A 20,841-nucleotide genomic window follows, 5' to 3' on the forward strand; every position below is an offset into this window, starting at 1 on the left:
TTTGTCCTCACCGTGTTTGCGTAGATCAAGATGACTCTGTGCTTTACGATAAGGACAGCGGGCCAGCACCGTTGTGTTCAATAAGGAAACAACCAATGACATGCACACACTGTCCTTGTAGATAAAACAGGAGGCTTTCTGGTAAAAGCAGTTAATACAGTTTTCGTATGCACCGCTCCAAAACATCTGGTGCTCCTCAACAATGTGACCGTAAAGTTTTTTTTTTTAATTTTTTATAAAGAATACGACTGGCTTGCGATGAAGGTCAGGCAGTAGTCTGAGAGCGTTTAACAACAAGAAAAAAAGATGCCATTGAGAACAGAAAAGCCCTCAAATTCCCCAGTTCCTTTGGACAAAATCCTCAATAAGCGGATGCTTCCAGGTAACTAATTTAAGCCAGAGAGTGGGGTTTGGGCTAAAACCGCTCAGCAATAAAATCTTGTTCTAGGAAGTAAAACCTACCACCCTACAGGGCTGAAACGAGTTTCAGACCGCTCAGTTGTGCAACTTTTACAGATCCAGGATACAGCTATATTATATTCTAAAGCTCTCTGCGCTCTCACAACGTTCTTTGGTAAAGTAATTCCTATCTAATTTCTAAGCTTCTAGCTAGTGCTCTCATCCTCTTTACTCAATATTCTGCTCTGGTGCCCGCTCTCGTCATCCTCAACATCACGCGAGCTCCGTCGGACTCTTTCCCAACAGTGTTATGCTCGCTGGCGGTGTCGTGCTGGCCCTCGCCACACACTCAAGACAGTTTTTTGTGTTATCCGGCTTGGGCGTTGTGAAAAAGCCCTTGGGCGCTGCGCCTATGTGCTGTAATAGGAGGGCAAACTCTGTTCCATGAGAAGTAGGTGAAGAGACGCTCAACTGCAATGCTCGCTGGAACTGCGGCTACGCAACGGTGACTCCGCCGCCGCAACGGTGACTCCTCCAACGCTGCCACACAGAGCCCCACTTGCCTGTATATTAAAGCTTATTTATATAAAATGTGTTGCGTGTCCGAATTGCACCAAATTGGACAATGCACATCCACGCGTCCCCAGCAATACACCCACCAAGTTTGAAGTAGATGGGACGAAGGGCTGTCGAGATATACAATATCCTGTAGAATTAATGGTGGATTGCGCTCCGGTATATTTTCAGACTGTGTGCTCAGGCACGGGCCATTTACCCTTTGCCGGTCAGATTCAGGTTAACTATGAGGCTTGGGGTTTTGGTTATGACATGAAAAATGCACAGAAAAACCAACAGTGAGGAAATGCGTTGGAGCACATTGGGCTCCTCCGACGTTGAACACGGACAGAGCGTAAAATATCAACAGAGCGATGAAATATCACGCAGGCACGAGGCGCAAGTGGTTCCACACATTCGCTCATAAACATCACAGAAATGAGGTTTATAAATTCTGAAAACATACAGTTAGGGATCAGGTTCTCCCTTTTCTGTGTGCGTGTCTATTTGTAAAACAAAAGTCTCTGGTTAAGTTCATTTAGTATTTTAAGACCTCAGTACAAAAGAAGTCGACTTTTCTTCTTTCCCTTGTGTTTTTTATGCATGTGTGTGTGACTGTACATGTGTGCTTATTCTCGTAGCTGTTTTACATCACTGTTCACACTTCACTGATAGTGTCAGGGCCGAGCGATGAACACAGACTGAGATTAGCCTAAAATGGAGACGATATGGACGCCACACGCAGGAATCTGGCAAACGTGCAGCTGCAGCCTAAAGCCTCGGCCGTGATGGAGGCGATGCCAAGGTCAGAAATGATTCAGTGGAATTACTTCATGTCCGCTGCTCACAGGGTGCGGGTGGTGGTGGAGGGGGGGGGGGGGAGGTGGGTCACTGAAGTGGAAACATCAGCGTACTATATAAACAGGTTACACGTGTTACATTTAACATGAAGCCACACACATGTCTGTGAAGATAGTCATGTGTGACCAAAAGGAAAAATAAAAAAAAAAAACCTCCACATGAACTCAAGAGAACACGTTTTAAAGGTTAAAGATTTCCCCCTACAACAACATCAAAGAAAGTAGGAGTAATTAGTATTGCACATTTCTATACTCTTGACAGTGCGTGGGAGTTCGAAACCTTCTTTAGCATGACTTCATCCTGGCACCTGTCTACCAGGTGTGCCTCACATCAACAGTTTTGCGTCTGATTAATTCATTGTCGTGGCCACTGACTTCACCTTCAACTGATTTCCAAATGCATTTTCATCCAATTAATTTAAAGGCATGGGCCACCGGTTCCGAAGGGTTACGGGTAGGTGTTGCTTTGTTTTCAAGGGACTACGAGCCCGAAAGGTCGGGAAACGCTGCCATAGAGCGCACTGTAAACCGGGGCATAGAACAGGCAGTGAGAGACATGATCGGATAAGATGCAGAAGGTGCACTGGCTCTCAAAGTTGCGCCAAGTCAGATATATTTAGTACTTTGCTCCAACCTCAAATCATCCTGGCTCATAAAAACTACTGTCATCTCCCGAAAATAGATGATGTCCCCATCAGTAAAGCATTGCTTCTCTGCAATGCCACGACCCGCCCCTCACCGGGGGGGCAGGGACGTTACAGCAAGTCCTCGAGGATGATGGATGCTGATATGAAGAGAATAAATGAGTGAGTTAATGAGGCAAGCAAATATGTGTCGTGTTTCTGTCGCTGTATTTGTGCATAAATCATGTGCGGGTGTTATGTCACACGTTTGTAGATTCGGTGTTAATGATAATATGTGTGTTTGGGTCTGCATGTGTCTACGATGTGAACTGAATGTGCATCTGCCTCCAAACATATGTCTGCCTGAAAGTTATGATACGTGCGCTATCTTTTGCGTCCCAGTGCATTTATACCTGTGTGTGTGTATGCGTTTAAGTGTGTGTGTGTGTGTGTGTGTGTGTGTGTGTGTGTGTGTGTGTGTGTGTGTGTGTGTGTGTGTGTGTGTGTGTGTGTGTGTGTGTGTGTGTGTGTGTGTCTGTCCAGCTGCCGCCTATGTAACTCTAGTAAACATCAAGGCAGTGCTTTGCTTTGCTGAATTAACAAATCTCTCACATCCATCGCCACGCGCCGCCTTTGAAACACACACCGCCGGCCTCGGCTGAGCACTTTGAACTCTCAATCATTCTCTCGCTCGCCCACCCGGCTCTTCCCTGTATCAAATTAAGAGTTAAATATCTACTCATTGGGACTGGTTTCGTCCCCATTTCACATCTTTCTCATCTTACATTACCTAATTCATTTTTTGCAACAGGCCAAAGGTGTGATAACGGCAGCTGCGTGAGGTGGAGACCGAAAACAACATCTCTGCTTTTGGTTTCCTCTCAAATTTCACCTTCTTATTCCCAAATGACGAATCTAATTATTAACGCTGACTCTTCCTCCGTCATTTCTGATGCGTCTTTTGCATCTCTGTCTCTGCCTGAATAAACTAAACGGATCAACCACCTGATAAATCAGTTTATCAACTACAATACAGCGAAAATACTTCGTAAAATACTCTATAAAAGAGTACGTCTAACAGGCATGGCGCTTATATACTGACATTTCCGCACCAGGATCAACGCATCGTTTTGATTTTAATTTCCGCAAACATTTACATTTGTGTAAAATGTACAAATTCTGCATCTCTACAATATGCTTTTCTGTAGGTGTTAGCTTAATTGACACTTTTCCACCCGCCCTGACGCGGTGAACCCCACCCGGTTGGTCTTCTCATGATACGAGTAGCATTTCTAGCTCTGAACTCCACTGTGACCTCTACCGCCAGAAGGTCAAAGAGGCCTTAAAACCCGAACCTGTGAGCGTGTCATGAGGACGAGCTCGTTTGCTTTCGCACATTCTTGCATGTATGACTGTTTTTTTTTTTTTGCCCAGATCTGCATGTGTGCTCATTAAGTGTACCCCTGTGTGTGTGTGTGTGTGTGTGTGTGTGTGTGTGTGTGTGTGTGTGTGTGTGTGTGTGTGTGTGTGTGTGTGTGTGTGTGTTCAATCGTGCGTGCGTTGAGAAAATGCGGTTGTCTAGTTGAACTTCAAAGACGCTGGCATGCTCTGCTGTGTGAGGCTACACGCTGACAGGCTGCCTTTGATGAACAACTATTTACAACAATGTAAAACTAACCCGCTCATCATGATGCGCCTCTGGGCGGTGTTTCAACATGACTCACCCCGGTGCCTGCTTTGTTCAACGCTCATTCATGTTGCTCAGAGTTGTTTGTGAATTAATAATAATGATACTTTTTTATTCACGCGAACCGCGCTGCACTCTCACTGCTCGCTCACCTCCAACACACAACGCTTTTCTGTAAGACCCTTTGTTCGCGCCAAGTGCACAACGTATCCCGATCCCTATGGGATACACACTGACATGTACTCGAACAGTAAAAATAACTGCACGTTTCCTAGTTTTGGTCATGGTGACACGTGACATATTACAAGATTCAGAGTTCCAAACAGATGCAGTTAACGCAGGAAATGATGGGGGACAGAGGCCAAAAATGCCCCAAGAAATCTCAGGATGACCCTAAAAACTGTGATTTTGCGGCAAAAAAAAACTGCCCTCAATATTGCGAAAAATGTATTATATTTATAAATTTAGGCCAGTATCCTCCTAATACTACATTAAGCCATCATTTCATTTTCATTAATTTATTCTAATTTCAATTTCCGTCTCCAACACGTGTGAAAACACAAACAGCGACGTTGTTCACTCTAAGTATGTACATAAATAGCCAGTACACCAGTAAATCCTGCCCCTGCATTGATGACGTTTTCAATTGATCTATTAATGTGTGCATTATATAAGAAGGTTATCAAGCGCTAAATAAAAGTGTAAATAGTTCGAAATATCATCTGCTTTCTCTCACGCATACAGATGGTTTTCCACACACACACACACGGATGATTGCACACTTTTCCTTGAAACAGTGACGTTATGCTTTTTATTTCCTCCTGTTGGCAGGAGTCGGTGGTTACTGTTGGGCGTTTCACATTAAAAACGGCATTTTTATGTTGCCGTTTTTTTTTTAAAGTGCCCCTAAAATTTTGTAGATGTCTCAATTCTCAAAGTTTCCTCCGGGATGTTTTTTATTTATTTTTTATTTACATCCGATACACTCGCTGCAGTGAAGCAGCAGCGGTGCAGTAGGAGGAGAAGAGTCTGACGGGCTGACAGGGGCTTAACTCTGTGGCTTGTTCTCATCGTTTAATGACATGTCTGACAGCAGCAGCACATCTCCACTCCACTTCTTTTCCTACTACTGTTTCTCCTCGTTGTTAGCGCAGCGGTCTCTTGGGCCAAGAGGAGTCACAGCAGCTTAACTCGGACAAATGTTGGCACGAGGAGCTCCAAACACCCATCAAAGCAACGCTGGCGGACGGAGAAATTGTCCAAAGACGTTAGCCTTGATTGAAAGCGTGAGCAATCTCTTAATTGCTCAGATCCTGCGGAGTTGAGAGGAATTTCAAAAGGCTAAAGAACCACGAAGGGACGAGCAGAAAATTGAATTAGGACATTTTGATATTTAGACACAAAAACAAATCAAATGCAAACATTAAATCGACAAAACACACTAATAGTGTCAGAAGAGAGGAATGCAGAGAGAAGTTTATGCTCTTGGCCACGGTGCGAGTGTGTATCAGTTTTCAGCTTGCTGTCACACTGATCAAACTTCACGCTGATAGCGGAGGCGCCGCAGAACCATCGCAGTGTTTGCCTAAGAACCATGGGGAACGACTGTGCACACACACTTACTTACGCACACACACAAACTTCATCCAGAGAATACAGCGAAAACATATTGTGCATGCATTAATGTGAAATATAACGCGGCGGGATGCCGCAACATTATGCAAGTAAGCACATGCCGACGCGCACCTGATGGCTCCGAACAAAACCAGTCTGTTGGGGTTCATTTCTTCTTTAACGGTGACACTGTGCGCTTCAAATTGCATTAATTTCATGAGATATTTCACTCCTCTAATCGTGACTTTTTTTGGGGGGGATATGTTTCTTTCATCTCAGCAATGTTACTTGATTAAAAAACAGCCACTAACGCATTTCATTGAAGTTCCTGGAGTTCAGATTCGGCGCAGTGGCAGCTTTAATAGAATCCACCTACTGTACCTCACCTAACCGCATTACAAGAAAACACAGCTTTATCAAATCTAGATAAAACACTGGCTTCAGGATACATACAGTAGCTGAAACTGTGATAAAACTGATAAGCGGAACAAGTTTTCCCATGCCTGCTGCTTTTATCGTCCTTCTGAATGCGAGGCTTTCCGTTGCATCCTGCCTGCTTGTTGTGGGTGACGTGAGATTGGAAAAGCCAGATGTAACTGCTGGAATCTAAAGAGTGACAAAAGGAAGAATGAAGGGGGAGGACGGAGGGACGGGGGAGAGAGGGGGGGGGGGGTATCTTTGAGCATAATTCGCTCTTCACGTTGTCATTAAGACATCAAAGCAACTGCAGGAGATACAGGTCTTTTCAGCGCTGACACAAATGCATTCTCGGGGAGAAGAGTAAAGAATGAGAGGAGAACAGAGAGAAAAGAAAAAGGAGGGAGGAGGAGGAGGAGGCATGTTGTGTGTTCAAGAACCTGTCTTTTCGCTTTGATGATGGCACAAGAGCGAAGCAGCAAGAAAAAAAACAAAAAAACAAAAAACAGACAAAAGTTTCTAAAACTTCAAAAGGAAGCTTTTTGTAGCGCAGCTCTGCTCTCTCTTTCGCCCTGATTCTTCCATTCTTTCCCCTCCCTCCTCTCTTCAAACATGTCTTTGCTAATTGCCAGACCCTGTCCTGCCCTTCCTATAGGCTCTCCACTCCTCTCAGCTCTATTCAGCAAGGGGAGGAGGGGAGTGTTGGGGGGGGAGGGGGGGGGGTGGGGTGTTACAGAGAGAAGGCCTAATAACTCGCTCTGAGTGGGACAATGGAGCCTGCGGGCCCAGGGACAAAATCCCAGCCCTAATGAGAAAAGACTCCTTCAGCGAACAAGCATGTCTGTCAATAGACGGGCCTATTGTGGAATTACAGGGTGGGGTGGGCGGGTGGAGGGTGGGGTGGGGGTGCAAGGCGTGTGTGTGTGTGTGTGTGTGTGTGTGTGTATATTTAGTGTTTAAGTTATGAGCGCGTCAAGTCTATATCTATCTATATGACAGTGACATAAGGAAATGAATAAAAACAAGTCGATGAAACAGAAAAACGTCAAAGAAAGAAACAGGAAGAGTGTGTTCGTGATCGTGTGCCTGCCTGCATGCACGCATGGGTGTGTGTGTGTGTGTGTGCGCTGCGACCTCCTGATGGTAACAATAGTGAACAGGACTAATCCTCCAGACCGTATAATGGCCACTAAGCTGTCTATTCAGGAGTACACAGCTCCCCTGCTAACTCCTCTGATCAGACACGAATACCCGCACTCCCACATTCACTTTTTCCTTTCCTTTCCTTTCCTTTCCTTTCCTTTCCTTTCCTTTCCTTTCCTTTCCTTTCCTTTCCTTTCCTTTCCTTTCCTTTCCTTTCCTTTCCTTTCCTTTCCTTTCCTTTCCTTTCCTTCAAACACTTTCTGAATCTTTCTCGATCTTTTTGTGATCCTCAGTTTATCTTCTGATTTCCATCACAGAAATATATCGACTTACGATGACAGCAAGGAAGTGCGTTTCAACTGTAACTATCCTACTTCAGTATTTACTGCATCTTTGTCACAATTCCCAACGGTACTTTGATTCAAAGTTTTGCATATTCGTCATACGTGTTTAAAAACAATGCCCTGGCGATAGACGGTTCACAGAATATCATGTAACTTAGTGATTGGAGAGTTGATTACGTTTTCCACTGTGTTCCTCCATCTGTCGTGCTCCTCGCCTCTCCCTCGTCTTTCTTAATCCCTCTTCTTCTTGCCTCTTCTCCTCTTTCCTCCCCACCTCCTTCCTCCTCCCATTTTTTCAGTGTGTGTGTGTGAGTGTTTGCGCCGATGAGGTTAACCCCTCTGCCGTGAGAACGCAGACTCGTCGTTGCTGCGTGCGAGGGAGCGCGAGCTATGCAGAGAAGGATGCTGAAGCACTTTGTCTCCTTTCAGTTGTAGATTTTGTGGGGTGGTTGTTGAGGGGGGGAGCGGGACACATCTCCAACAAGCGTCCGCTCGAGGAGCAGTGAGTGTCTCCTTGAGGGGCTCTGTCGATGCCCTTCACATGTCTCTGGGCTCTCCCGGCTTGATTACCTCCTCACATGTTAACTTGTTGATTCTCTAACTTTGGCACACCGTTATTCCTGAAATTAATGAGCTAAAATCTTCATTTCACTTTGTCTGATCCTATTTTTTTTCCTTTTTATGTTGCTAAAGTGGCACTAAGACTTCTGACGATCAGGCTGCGTTCCGAAATTCAAAGCTTTAACTGGCACGGGCTAAAGTGGTTCAATATTACCGACTATCTGAAGATGCTTTGTCGTTTGGTCCTAAATTTTGATAACTTTTGCTGTGTTTAAGGTGAGTAAATGCAGGCCGAAAGCTGGGTTTTCATTTTAAATTGTGCTAATATGATAATGTACTGATGATGCTTTATAACTGAACCGCGTTGGTTATTTGCCAACAATGAATTGAAGTCAATTTGTCTGTCAGTGCCGGTATTATGTTTGTTTTTGATCCTCGCACAACCGTGCACGCAACGTTATTCAAGATTTGGAGTGGTACAAACTATTTTTCTTTATAAGATTTGGTTTCAAAAGAAAAACAATACTGAAGTACCTTAAGAAAAAGCCAAAGTCCTCAAATATTACGTAAATGTACTCAAGCAGCTGTACAAAATGCTTTTATGAGTTTTGGTACTTGGTAGTTTTTTATATGCAGTGGTGCTGACACATGTTCTGCTCAAATTGCCAAATTAGTTTAAAAATATTTGAAGCATTACACATTGAATCAACAATCATAATAACTTTTAACCTTGTACTTTAAATTCCAAGATCCCAAATTCTTTTAACTTTACTGACTTTGTTGTTGTTTTAAAAGCTTTTGGACAAATCTCACTCGTCAAATGTGATCTTTGGTAGGGTAGGTAGTTACTTTATTAATCCCCAAGGGGAAATTTTTCAAATTATTTTTGAACAGAGAAAGGTCAAGATCTCCCCAATGTGAACGCATCATCCCCTGTTGTCATATAAATGAAGCAAGTGCATGTCAAGTTTCGATATTTGAGCACACAAAAATCAAAGAAATTGTTAGTTATAGCCTTACATCTGCACTCCTTCACTCACCAGCTCAGTTTCTTCAGGCATGCCTGCTTTCATTCATTATCACCAATAATTCTCTCTGGCGTTTTCTCCTCACCCACTTCTGCTCCTGCCTCTCCCGTTCTCCCATTATTTGTTACTGTTGGACGCACACTGAGGACGTCGACCTCACTCACGTTAAACAAACTGAGGAACCGGGATACTTTAAAGCAGCCCACATCCGCAAATATTCAGTTTCACATAGTTTTACTCACACTTGGGGACAGAGTGCACTTCATGATGTGAGTAATAAGGCACCAAATGATACATGCAAACTTCTGCTACATTTGTTACCCATTATACTTATATTTTTCACTCAGAGGATGCCGCCATGCCAAAACACACAGAGAAGTAAAGTTACACCTCATTTTAGCTATGGGAGAGTTACTGTGGAAACCCAGAGTGAAAACATGTTCGGTTCAGTTTCTGTGCGCAGCTGGCAAATGAAATTAAAGGCAAATTCCACCCTGAAACAGAATTTAGAAAGAATGGGAGAGAAGGAGGAGATAGGAGTCAGGGGAAAGTAACAAGACAAAGGGGATGTGTTAACAGTGGTCGAGAGTAAGTAATACGCAAATACTGTACAATACTACCGCAAGTCTGAAGGAAATACTGTGCTGCATTTACTCAACAGTTGCAGTTGCTTGTACAGATTAAAGGTCCCATATTGTATAAATTCAGATTACCATTTCTTTGTTTGGTTATAATGCTACATAAATACTGTGAAAAGTGTCAAAATGCTAAATGCACATAGAAATGTCAAACTCCCGTTGCTTAGAGTTCTCTCCAAGTTTGTGATGTCACAAACTCATCTCCTACGTCTGCCCTCAGCACTGTCCAACCTTTTATGCGGGAGGAAACACTGAGTGGTCATTTCACTGCAGAGCAAGCAACCTACAAAAATGAAGTAAACCTATCTGTGTGTCACTTGGAAAAAGATTAAGCCAATCACAAGAGAGGGTCTTTGATATCAATGCGTCTTAAAGACAGGGAACAGAAAACAGCCTGTTCTTGGTAGAGCTCAAGCTTGAGAGAGGTTTAAAGGTATATTGAAATGGTTTTAGGCGCTTAAAAACACACAAATAACTCTTATGGACATCAAGACTGCAAACAGACCAGCAAAATTGTTTACTTTTTCCCAATTTCCATTTTCAGTCCCGGACTTTTCTTTGTAATGGTGTATTTTTGACTTCCAGTGCTGCTACTTTTACTTTAAGCATGTGAAAACATTGCTGTATGTAGCGATGCAACAAAGGCAAGACTGATAAAATCTTAATGTTACAGTCAAGCACTGATTCGGTGAATCTATTAATGATCCATTTAAAGAATCGCAAAAACGACATCAGTGAATATTATAACAAATTGGAGGAGATGTCAATGTTCCCAAGTCGACATGCTGTCGGAATCTGGCTTACGGCGGTGACAGGAGTGGGAGGATTTATAGAAGGAATGTAATTCAAGAGATTTCAAGCTTCAGTGAGCGACGATACCAATTTAACTCCCCATAATCGTACGAAACGCGTGCCCCACTTCTATTTTGGGGTGGATTTCCTCTTCAAAATGAGTCACTACTTGGGCCTGGAGAAAAAGGCTTGTTGACTGACAGATGGCATCTAGTACGGAGAATTGAAGTCAAAGCTAGCAGAGGGTATTTAAGACCCATTAGGGGTCTGCGAGAGCTTGACTTGGCGTACAATCAGCCGAAAAAAGAACCCCACTCACTCACACACATACACAGATGTAAATGGAGCATGAAGGCAAACAGGGGGGGGAAAGAACGAGGAGGCGAAAGACGCTTTAAAGACGTCCCCTCTCGACTGGTAATGCAGAAGCAATACAACCAGAGGAAGGTTGCAGAGAGAAGAAGAAGACGAGTTGAGGTTGACAAAGAATGACGAAGGTGAGATATAGTTTTGATGAAGAGGTAAAGCGAGGAAATAAATCCACAACCCTTCAAGGAACAGCTCCAACGGTGTCCTCATGGTTTTGGTTGCGGCGTTATTATGCTACATTTTCCACAGACCACCTCGGTCTCAGGTAGGAGGTGGTGTTTTTGTTGCTTTGTTAAAGTTTCTATAGATACTGTAGCTACAACTCTTTATCCCGACTGTTGTGGATCCAAGTGTGACATCTCAAACCTGTTTGGACATGGGTTTCCAAAAACGTCCACTATTATTCTCCAGACTTGTCTTTAGACTGATGCCAGAAAAACAACAAAAAAAGGCTTTGTTCTTTTCCGCTCACCTGTCTCTCCGTCAGGTCCATCTTCTTTCCATCTCTTTGCTGGAAGTGAAACGAGGCCGAACGAGAGGATGTGGGACAGACAGCCATGAAATGGAGGCCAGGGCCCCTGACGAGTGTGTTGATTGTGCGTGTGGATCTGTGTTTTGTTCACATCTGTCAGTCAGGAGTGTATGTGGCTGACTGGACAAATATTTTCCTGTCCCATCTTGTTTATGTGTGTACGCTAAAAGATACAGTGACTATATCTTTGTGCATCTGTGTGTTTATCTGTGCTGCACAACAAGAAGGCGGAAAACCGCTTTTGAAACTTGACTCCGTTCTTTCTCCCCCATCTGTAACTACACAATCCCCCCCCCCCCATGCTCTTTCCAACACGCGCACACACAGACGCACGCCAGCATGTTTACATCTCGGCTGTCTGCAGTGCCACCCTGATTTCCGGCAGGAACAGCTTTGTCTACCTCATTGTGAGGGCGGCATGTTGTTACAACGGCAGGACTAAAGAGAACGGAACGAATCTGATGCCGAACGGCAAGAAATCGCCGCGACGGGGAGAACGGGCACATCCGTTCACTCGCTCAACTCAGTCTTAGTTCTCTGCAACCGTGAACAAAATCGTCACCAGGTTCTGTCAAACTCGGACCAGCCGCGCGGCAGTTATGGCTTTCAAAAGGTAGACTCCTGAAAAATCTGGTTGGATTACTGCTGGTTGACTGGCATCTCTCATGTTCTCTCCTTATGTTTCATCACGGTTTCAAATAAAGTCTAAATGTCAAAACATTTTGTAAAATGTTATATTTATTCATCTTTATCCGTCTAATCAGGAAAAAAACAACACCGGGGCTCCAGGTATCCGGGATTGTTCTAACAACAACATGAATTTGATGATGTTTGCTATATATCTCTACGTTTTCTGACTCTGACTTTATTGTCTCTTTTTTCATCTGCAATCAAAACTCTCAGGACTTTTCTAACAAAATTGGTACGCTATAATAAAATAAATGGATTCTTTTTATCCAAGCTGCACAACAGAAACAAAGGGAGACGTAGGAGGCGAGACAAAGGAAAGAAACTCGTGCTGGGATCTGATCTCGGGTTTGTAAAGGCAGCAGTTCAAGAAAAGGCGGGTGAAACCACCTGATGATTTCTGAACTCCATCTTAAAATAATATCTTTTTCATGTTCTGTAAATCATGACTGAGACCTCCCCCCCAAAATAATCCCATGCGAGGCCTCAAGCCCTCAAAAGAACACCAACTGAGGGTTTCCTCCAAAAAGGCGAGCTGCAGCTCCGCGTTCACGCCGTGCATTTTTCTACGATTAGTTAGAAAATGCAGAGTGTAACCTGAGCAGAGGGTGTCTGTTTGTAAGTAGGTGGGTGAGGTTGTGTGTGTGTGTGTGTGTGTGTGTGTGTGTGTGTGTGTGTGTGTGTGTGTGTGTGTGTGTGTGTGTGTGTGTGTGTGTGTGTGTGTGTGTGAAAGACACTGGGGTTATTTGAGATTCATTTTAGGCTGTGCAATCACACACTCATACATTTCTCCGTGTGCGTGTGTGACTCATAGCAATTAGGCTGCAAACCTTGGCCACCTCTATATCCTCCCCAGATGAGGCTCCAGATATCACAATTAAAAAAAAAACACAAAAAAACCCCGCAGAAATCCGAGAACACAAAAACAGAGGAGGAATCAGGACGGGGGAACTGAAGGATGGAGAGATGATGTTGGTCTGCAACCTGAGCTGATGTGTTAACTTCTGTCCGGAAGACAGCTGCAGTCTCACACATGCGATGCAGTTAAATGAAGAAAGAATAAACCTGGAAGAAGGAGCGTGACTGGCTTTCAAAGAACTACACGCCTGCAGGGAAATAAAGGTCGTCCGAAGCAACGGTTTGAAATAATTTAGTCTGCGTGCAACGTCACAATGAATTGGCGTGACAAACAAGGACCGAGCTGTGTGACGCCACGACGTCAGCGTGCATTAAGTGATAAATGATTTTAGTGGAGTTCAGCTGTGTTAGTGGACTAATCCTGGCATAAAACCTCAGCATTTCATTTGAGAAACTAAAGAGCAAAATCATTTTTCAATCAATCCTCGCCCGAGCGCCGCTTCGTTTTTTCAAGCGCTGCTTCGTTTTTTTTTTTTCCATTTGTCATGTTTCATCTCGTGATTCCATTTTTCTTACTTCAGAGTGCATTACGTATCTGCTGCTTGATGAAAATAAATCACACACATGCTCATTTATTCAAACATGCAGTCCGTCTAGGTTTGATGTCTTTCTCTGCCTCTACTTTCCTCTTTGCTCTCCAATTATGACCAGATGTCAGCTGCTATAGTTGAGCTCTTCAATCACAACAAATCATCACATCAGTCACTTATGAATGGACCTGCGTGCACACAAACTGCGTATTGATGAACACGCTCATTAAAAGTCAAAGCTGCCCTTTTTAACTCGGTTGTAGTGCACAGCAAAATACACACACACACACACACACACACGCGCACGCACGCACGCACGCACGCACACACACACACACACACACACACACACACACACGCCCGCTTCCTTCCTCCTTTCTTACGCACGGCTTCCAACTTTGCTCCAGACACGCTCCTATTGTCATCACATCTGGTTTGAACCATAAATTTTCTATCATTCACTTTTTTGGGAGGAGGGAAAAAATAAAATCAGCATTTCATAGAAACAATTTGGAAAGACAGACCAGAGACAAAGTGAATAAGAGAGAGAAAAAAAATAAATGAACGCTCGCCTTGCAGTTTTTATTGAAGGACACAGAAGTTTGAGCAAAAAAAAAAAAAAAAAAAAAATACTTATTTCAGATTCACTTTACTGGTGGTCCCATAAATCTTCTCAACCCGATGCATGCATACACACATATGGGAGGCTGCATGTATATCCACACGCACACTGACTATTTACTCACGCAAACATTTGCCAACCTATACACAATAAAAGAACAAACACCTCGAGGAATCTTCGCATTTACCCAGCCAACAAAAGCCTGCCTTGAAAAAAAAAAGAAAAAAGAAAAGAAAGCCTCTCCATCACTTCCAGCCACTGCGCACGAGTGCAGTGGATGTTTGACAGCAATCAAACCCCATTACCACTGGGGAAAATGGGAAACTGCGAAAATATTGATACAAATTAAAACGTGGTCGGAGAAAAATGAGCCAGCCCATCGAGGGAGGACAAATGAGCGGAGAGATTAAGTGCTAATAGGAAAAAGGTGCTGAAGATACTTTGGGTCAGAAATTGAGAGGGAAGGACAATAAGACGCAGGTGTGGGCTCATTACTGTGAAGCGGAGCGGTCACAGAATAATTGTCACGGGACCACACGGGAGAGGAGAGCAGATGAAAGTGGAGATACGTGAGGAGGTAAAACGGCAGAGAAAACCCTCAACCGAGCAGCAGACAGCAAAACTACAGCGCAAAGAACTCAAGTCATAAGCAGACGAGACAGATCATCACTTCTTAAACGGAGACAACTGCACCCACACAATGCATCCGTCCCCTCATCCTGCTTGGAGCATCATTTCCAATGCAGATTGTTCCAGCTATGAAAACACTGCTTTCCATGCTAACTGCCTCTCAGAGGAGATGCTGCGGCATGATTCCTGGCTTGAATTACAGAGAGGGGTCGTCTCTGAAGGTTAACCTGCTGGACCACAAAGTGTCTCCGGCTACCATCTGTTGACAGATTTCTTAATTCCAGTTTGCATGGGATGTGACGCGGGGATTTCTACAAGTTTTGGTGCCCTGCCTTGATTTTGCATTTAATTCCAATTTATGACTTGTTTTCTTTTCGGGCAATTCGGACTGGAATTCATGCCAGCCCACACGCAACTTAAAAGCTCTGGAGTATTGCAATATTTTAAGGACTTTAGGGATCCTCACCACATTTTCCCCCTCAAGTACTTCTATATTGACTTTTAAGGTTAATTCTTGATGTTATGAATACCATTTGAAGTTCATGTCAACATCTTTACAGTAGCTGATTTTGTGCTTTCAGTCAAAACGTTGAGCTGAGGAATAAGAACTCCTAATAGTCAAGAAAACTTTCCCCGTTTAACAACTGACACTCAGCACACTCTCCATATGTTGGCAAAGATTGTGTAATCCAATTGAACTCTCCATTACCGCTACTTAATGGACCATTAGATGCCAGTTTTTTTTTTTTTTTTTTTTTTTTGTGTGCTTAAACAGACATGTTTGAGATATAGGAGAAATAAATTGTCTTTATTTCAGATGGGAAAGTACTTTCCGACATTCTTGATGTTTGAATTGAAAGCGTTGGTCCTCACCACCCACTGAGATTATTTGTTGTGTGGATTTGTTCAATCGTTTCTCTCTGTGTATGTGTGCGAAGTAAATGAAAGGGACAGTGAATGAGGTGAGGGAGGGGGCAGAGGGGTTTGGGAGGCGGGGGCAGCAGCTGCTTGCCTTGATGACCTCAGCGGCAGCTGTTGCCCCCCCTCCACCCTCCTCCACTCGCACCCCCACTCCCACCCCCACTCCTGCCCCCTGTATGCCAGCTCGCCTTTGAAGTTGGGGTCAGGACCGATGAAGCTCTGAATACATACCAATAATGATTATTGGAGGATAAAAAAAGATATTATTTACTGGCGTTATGCCCAGTTATTGTACCGACTGGTATTAAAACTGTATTCTTGCAACTATAAATGACACGCAAACCTGGGAGGAAATAGAACTTATGTGATAAACATGGGTAAAAATAGTTGTTTCATGAATGCAGTTTCAGCAACTATAAAATATTTGGAAGTTGTACATAATGCTGCATCTTTAAGAAGAAAACTAGCATGAACATCTGGCCCCAACCTATCTTGCAATTCATTTACTCAAAACCTCACCCTTCTGCTGGCAGTATTGAATTTAACTTTGGTATAAAAATATTAGAATGGAAAGAACTACTGAATTCATATTTCAAAATACTTGATTAATACAAAGATTTATCAACGCACTAATAGGTTATACGATTTTAAATCATTAAGACATCAAAAAATATTGGCTGGTTGTATCTGTATCGGAGCGTTTTATTGCAGCCCGTCTTTGAAGTGCCGACGCCGGGCCGAGAACGATGCTTTAGTCAGATTCTCTGGAACGCTGGGCAGCTTTAATCTCCCTGTTGGCATCCAGTCTACGGACTGAAACCTGACACACACACACACACACACACACACACACACACACACACACACACACACACACACACACACACACACACACACACACACACACACACACACACACACACACACACACACACACACACACACACTCTCGGAGTGGGATGTGCACAAACACATGGAATGGTGCACGCACACACAGAGGGGTGTGGAGATACTCCAGCACACAGACCCAGACACACAAGTAGACAAACTTGTACGTGTAACTGTGCGCTGACACACTGTACTTCCTACAGGTATTTTGTTTACATGGATAAGAGTTGAGGGAAGTGGCTATTTGAGTCCCAAAATTAAAAAAAAAACAAAAAAAAACAGCGAGGTTGTCAAAGTCCGCAGGGTCACAGACTACGACCACCGCATGGCAACTCACAAACCGCACAACTGAGACATGAAGATATGCACACCCAGACATCAACAGCTACTTTAACAAATGCTTCATTCATAATTAAAGAGGAACACACGAGCACAACAATTGCAGTCACAAAGACCCAAACAAGCCTAAAGACAACAGCAGTGTTTCATTGTCTGAAGAACTACACAAGTTTGACTGCTTTATGATGGCCCCACCAAACTAACCCGGCAAAGAGATGCAAGAAGCTCACAAAGCACAGTCAGCAGGAGAAGTATGAAAAATAAAAAAGACTCAAAAATGTGTGATGACGACAAAAGGATGAGTTCAGTCCAAATGCAAAGTTACAAGACAGAAACGAGAATTACCGCCTCTTGGTTGTCTGACTGCCAACCAGTCAGGTTGCAGTTGACATCCATATCAGTCGAGACTCATATTATGTATGTGGTGAAGACTTGGAAGGAATTTGGCCAAAAAGGTTGAGGCCTCAAATTCTAAAGCGTGCATATACATCTTCAACCTGACAGCCAAGTGTTTTTGCAGAACATTATGATGTCACAGTTTAGGTGAATTTTTACCTTTTGGATATAAGATGTCACCACTTGATCATTTTATCCAAGCAGTCACAATCAGTGAATGTATTCTTGAGTGATGATGATGACAAATGTGTTTTGTGAGGTCCCGATGGCCAAATTCGAATTATTTCATCCTTGAGTCCAATTTAACGTTTGTGCCAAATTATAGGAAATTCCCTGAAGGCGTTTTTGCGATATCGCATTGACATGAATGGAACAGATGAATGAGATGGATATGAGGTCACAGGGCTCTTGACCTTTGACTACTACATTCTAATCATTTCACCCTTAAATCCAAGCGAATGTTTGTGCCAAATATGAGGCCATCCCCTCAAGGCGTTCTTGAGATATCGCGTACTTGAGAATGGGACGGACCAATAGACAATCGGAAAACCTAATGCCGCCGGCCACGGTTGGCGACCGTGTGAATGCATAAAAAAATGACGTGTAGTCGTCCAGTAAAATCACAAACTTTCTAGCAACATGAGTTTCATGTGTAATTGACAAATTTTTTTTTTGGTTCAAGCCAAGTTTGTTTGATAAAATGTTTGGGAATACTTAACTTATCTTCAAAAAAGCAACTCTTCAGTAACATATCACGTCTGTAAAATTGTTGCTTAAGTAAAGATTCCTCTATTCCTGATTCCATCCAACGGTTGCTATGCGTGTCCCATGTAACAGTAACAGTTTTCGAAAGCGCTTACCTATCACAATTATTGTGTAGTTGATGTTTACGCTGCCAAACCCATTGGTGGCCTTGCAGACGTAAGTCCCTGCGTCATCGGTCTCCACTTCTTTAATACGCAGTGCATGCTGTAACACCCTGAACCGGGTCCAGCCACTGTGGATGTTGCGGTTGTCTTTGGTCCACATGATGAGGGGAGGGGGGTCGCCCTCCACGGGGCAGGGGAGCTTGGCAGTACGACCCAGGCGGACGCTCTGTCGATGAGTCACCCGCTCTGACACCCTGGGAGGACCTGGTGGGGAGAAGAAGGAAGAGAGGTTTATTAACAGGAGCAGTAAAATCCAGCAGGTTCAATTTGAAGAACTGGGAAGGAGTAATTCGTCTTTATGCTACTTAACGAGTGATTCTGGGTAGCAGGTAAGGTCATTCTAGACCCAATTTGCAAAGACACAATACCTTCCTTGTCAGAACTCGACAGGTTTATTCTTCGATATTTAAAATCTTTGTTTACTGATCTAGATTCTAGATTCTAGCTTTCAGATTTAGGTTTTTAATTCATGCTTTTCAATTTTCCTTCCCACTAGAACAATACCAAGAAGGCCCGGGAATAGAGCTGGGTATCAAGTAACCAATTCCTCGACTTGTATACCGGTTCCTGAACCACACATTTTTCAAGACCAATTTTACAGAATTAATTTTAAGAAAAGAATTACTTCACTACACAATATTGTACAAATCTTTTGTTTTTATGCAGTTTACAGAGGGAGAGTGTAACCGAGACAGTTTTCTGTTACATAAATGTATCACTTAACCAGAACTAACCAGTACTTTTTGTTCTACACATGAGAAAGTCTGATATGACATATTTTATGAAAGTCAATGAACTAAACCAAACCAAACCATTACCAGTGCAAAATATGTGGTTTCCCAAAGTATGATAAGCAGCGTGATACTTCTTCTGACATGCCAACCACCTTCACGTTTGTAATGACACACCTCTCATTTTCAGCACTGTCCCTGACACCAAATTACCAACCAAACATGTCATGAAATATTAGAGAATTTTCCTTTAATCTTTGGTTAGTTCTTGATGCATTAACTACAGCATTGACATTTCAACACAGATAGCAAAAGCATAGCAAAAGCCAAGCCATTAGGTTTAACATCAACTGAGATGCCGTGCTGACATTAAATCAGGCGTGACCTTGACCGCTCAGTAGCCGGACTACTGTGAAAGAGCACACTATAAAAACAAAGAGGGTGGAAAAGCAGCCTGATTGAATTGGAGAGGTGGGAGGAAATGATGGAGGGAAGAGGGGGTGATGGAAAGAACAAATAGGGACGAGGGGGAGGAGAGAGGAAGAGGAAGGTAGGAGGGAAGGTAAGAGGAGAAGCAAGGAGGAAATGAAGGGAATATAGGAGGATGGAATTTAAGGGAGTAAATCTGTGAAGCGAAAGGGAGTGAAATATGGCCGAAGAGGAGAGGCCCACAAGGAAAGACAAACAGGAAGAGAGAGAGATGGAAGCAGGGGGAGTGTAGGAGTTAACACGGTTCAGCGCAGACTGGACATCGCTGCTTGACCTTTCGTTACTACTTTCGGGTTAAAACAATACCTTCCGAATATGGCAGTAAAAACACAGAATAGGCCACCGTGTAGCAAACAATGTGCTGACAAACAACAAAAGGCAACTGAAAGGAAATCCACCAAACAACCCACTTCAGGTCATGTCCTGTAGGTTAAATATTTTAAAAGAAGGACAAAGGGTGGTTCATGTTAACAATGTGTCTGATAGGGGCTTATCAAGCGGGATATATGTGGCTTGTTATGGGGTAGAAACATATGTAAACATGACCTTAAATGCAGCACAAATGTTTTGAGGTGTCTATTACCCCCTTTTGTCTGATTTGTGCTCGTCACAGAGAAGAGCTAACATTTACAAAGCCCTTAAATTTGCCCCTGCCAATACAAAGGTCCATTAACTACGGTAGATTTCTTCTGTTATTTTTGCTTGTCTTCCAATTGTATCCTTAGTTTTGTTGATTTTGTAGACGGTATGAAAAAAGTCGGCATGTTTTCAGGGGTAAAATAAGGGTTGCGAGTTGAGAGAAAGAGAGATAATATACGGAATCCAGAGGTGTTAAGTGCAATAAAAAAAGTGTCGCTGTTGTCGAAGAAAACGCAGATTTCACCACAGATCCAGACAGAACTGTTAAAAGTTTAAAGATTTTCTGAAATCTCACGTTCCAGTTTGCGCTAGCTGTTATTTCTATCAGTCGCTGTAAATCATTGTCTACATCAAAGTGATTGTTCAGATTTAGTGTTTTGTTTCTTCCTCTCCACCGATTTCAACATGATTGGTTTTCCCACCTGTGCAGTCAGGCCATGCTGCTCATTGTTTCACTTGGATTTCAGGAAGTCCGACAAATCACCCCAGCCCCTCAGATAGAGGAGAAAAACCTCAATAATGAATTCTCTTCTCTTTGTCTTGTGTTTGGGGGACGGGTA

At 43.3% G+C, this 20,841-nt stretch overlaps 1 protein-coding gene across 1 annotated transcript in view; it reads right to left on the reverse strand.

Moving 5' to 3' along the window:
* The window catches only part of fgfrl1a (fibroblast growth factor receptor like 1a), a 68,028-nt gene that overhangs the window by 20,162 nt on the left and 27,025 nt on the right, over positions 1-20,841 (reverse strand). The window contains exon 3 of the mRNA XM_069720031.1: positions 18,354-18,626. Within this exon, the coding sequence (XP_069576132.1) occupies positions 18,354-18,626 (273 nt within the window). The remainder of the gene's footprint in view (positions 1-18,353; positions 18,627-20,841) is intronic.

Source organism: Brachyistius frenatus, unplaced genomic scaffold (assembly GCF_029030835.1).
Source record: "Brachyistius frenatus isolate BFR_SWC_R1_liver_20210118 unplaced genomic scaffold, ASM2903083v1 Contig_230, whole genome shotgun sequence".
Lineage (NCBI taxonomy): Eukaryota > Metazoa > Chordata > Actinopteri > Embiotocidae > Brachyistius > Brachyistius frenatus.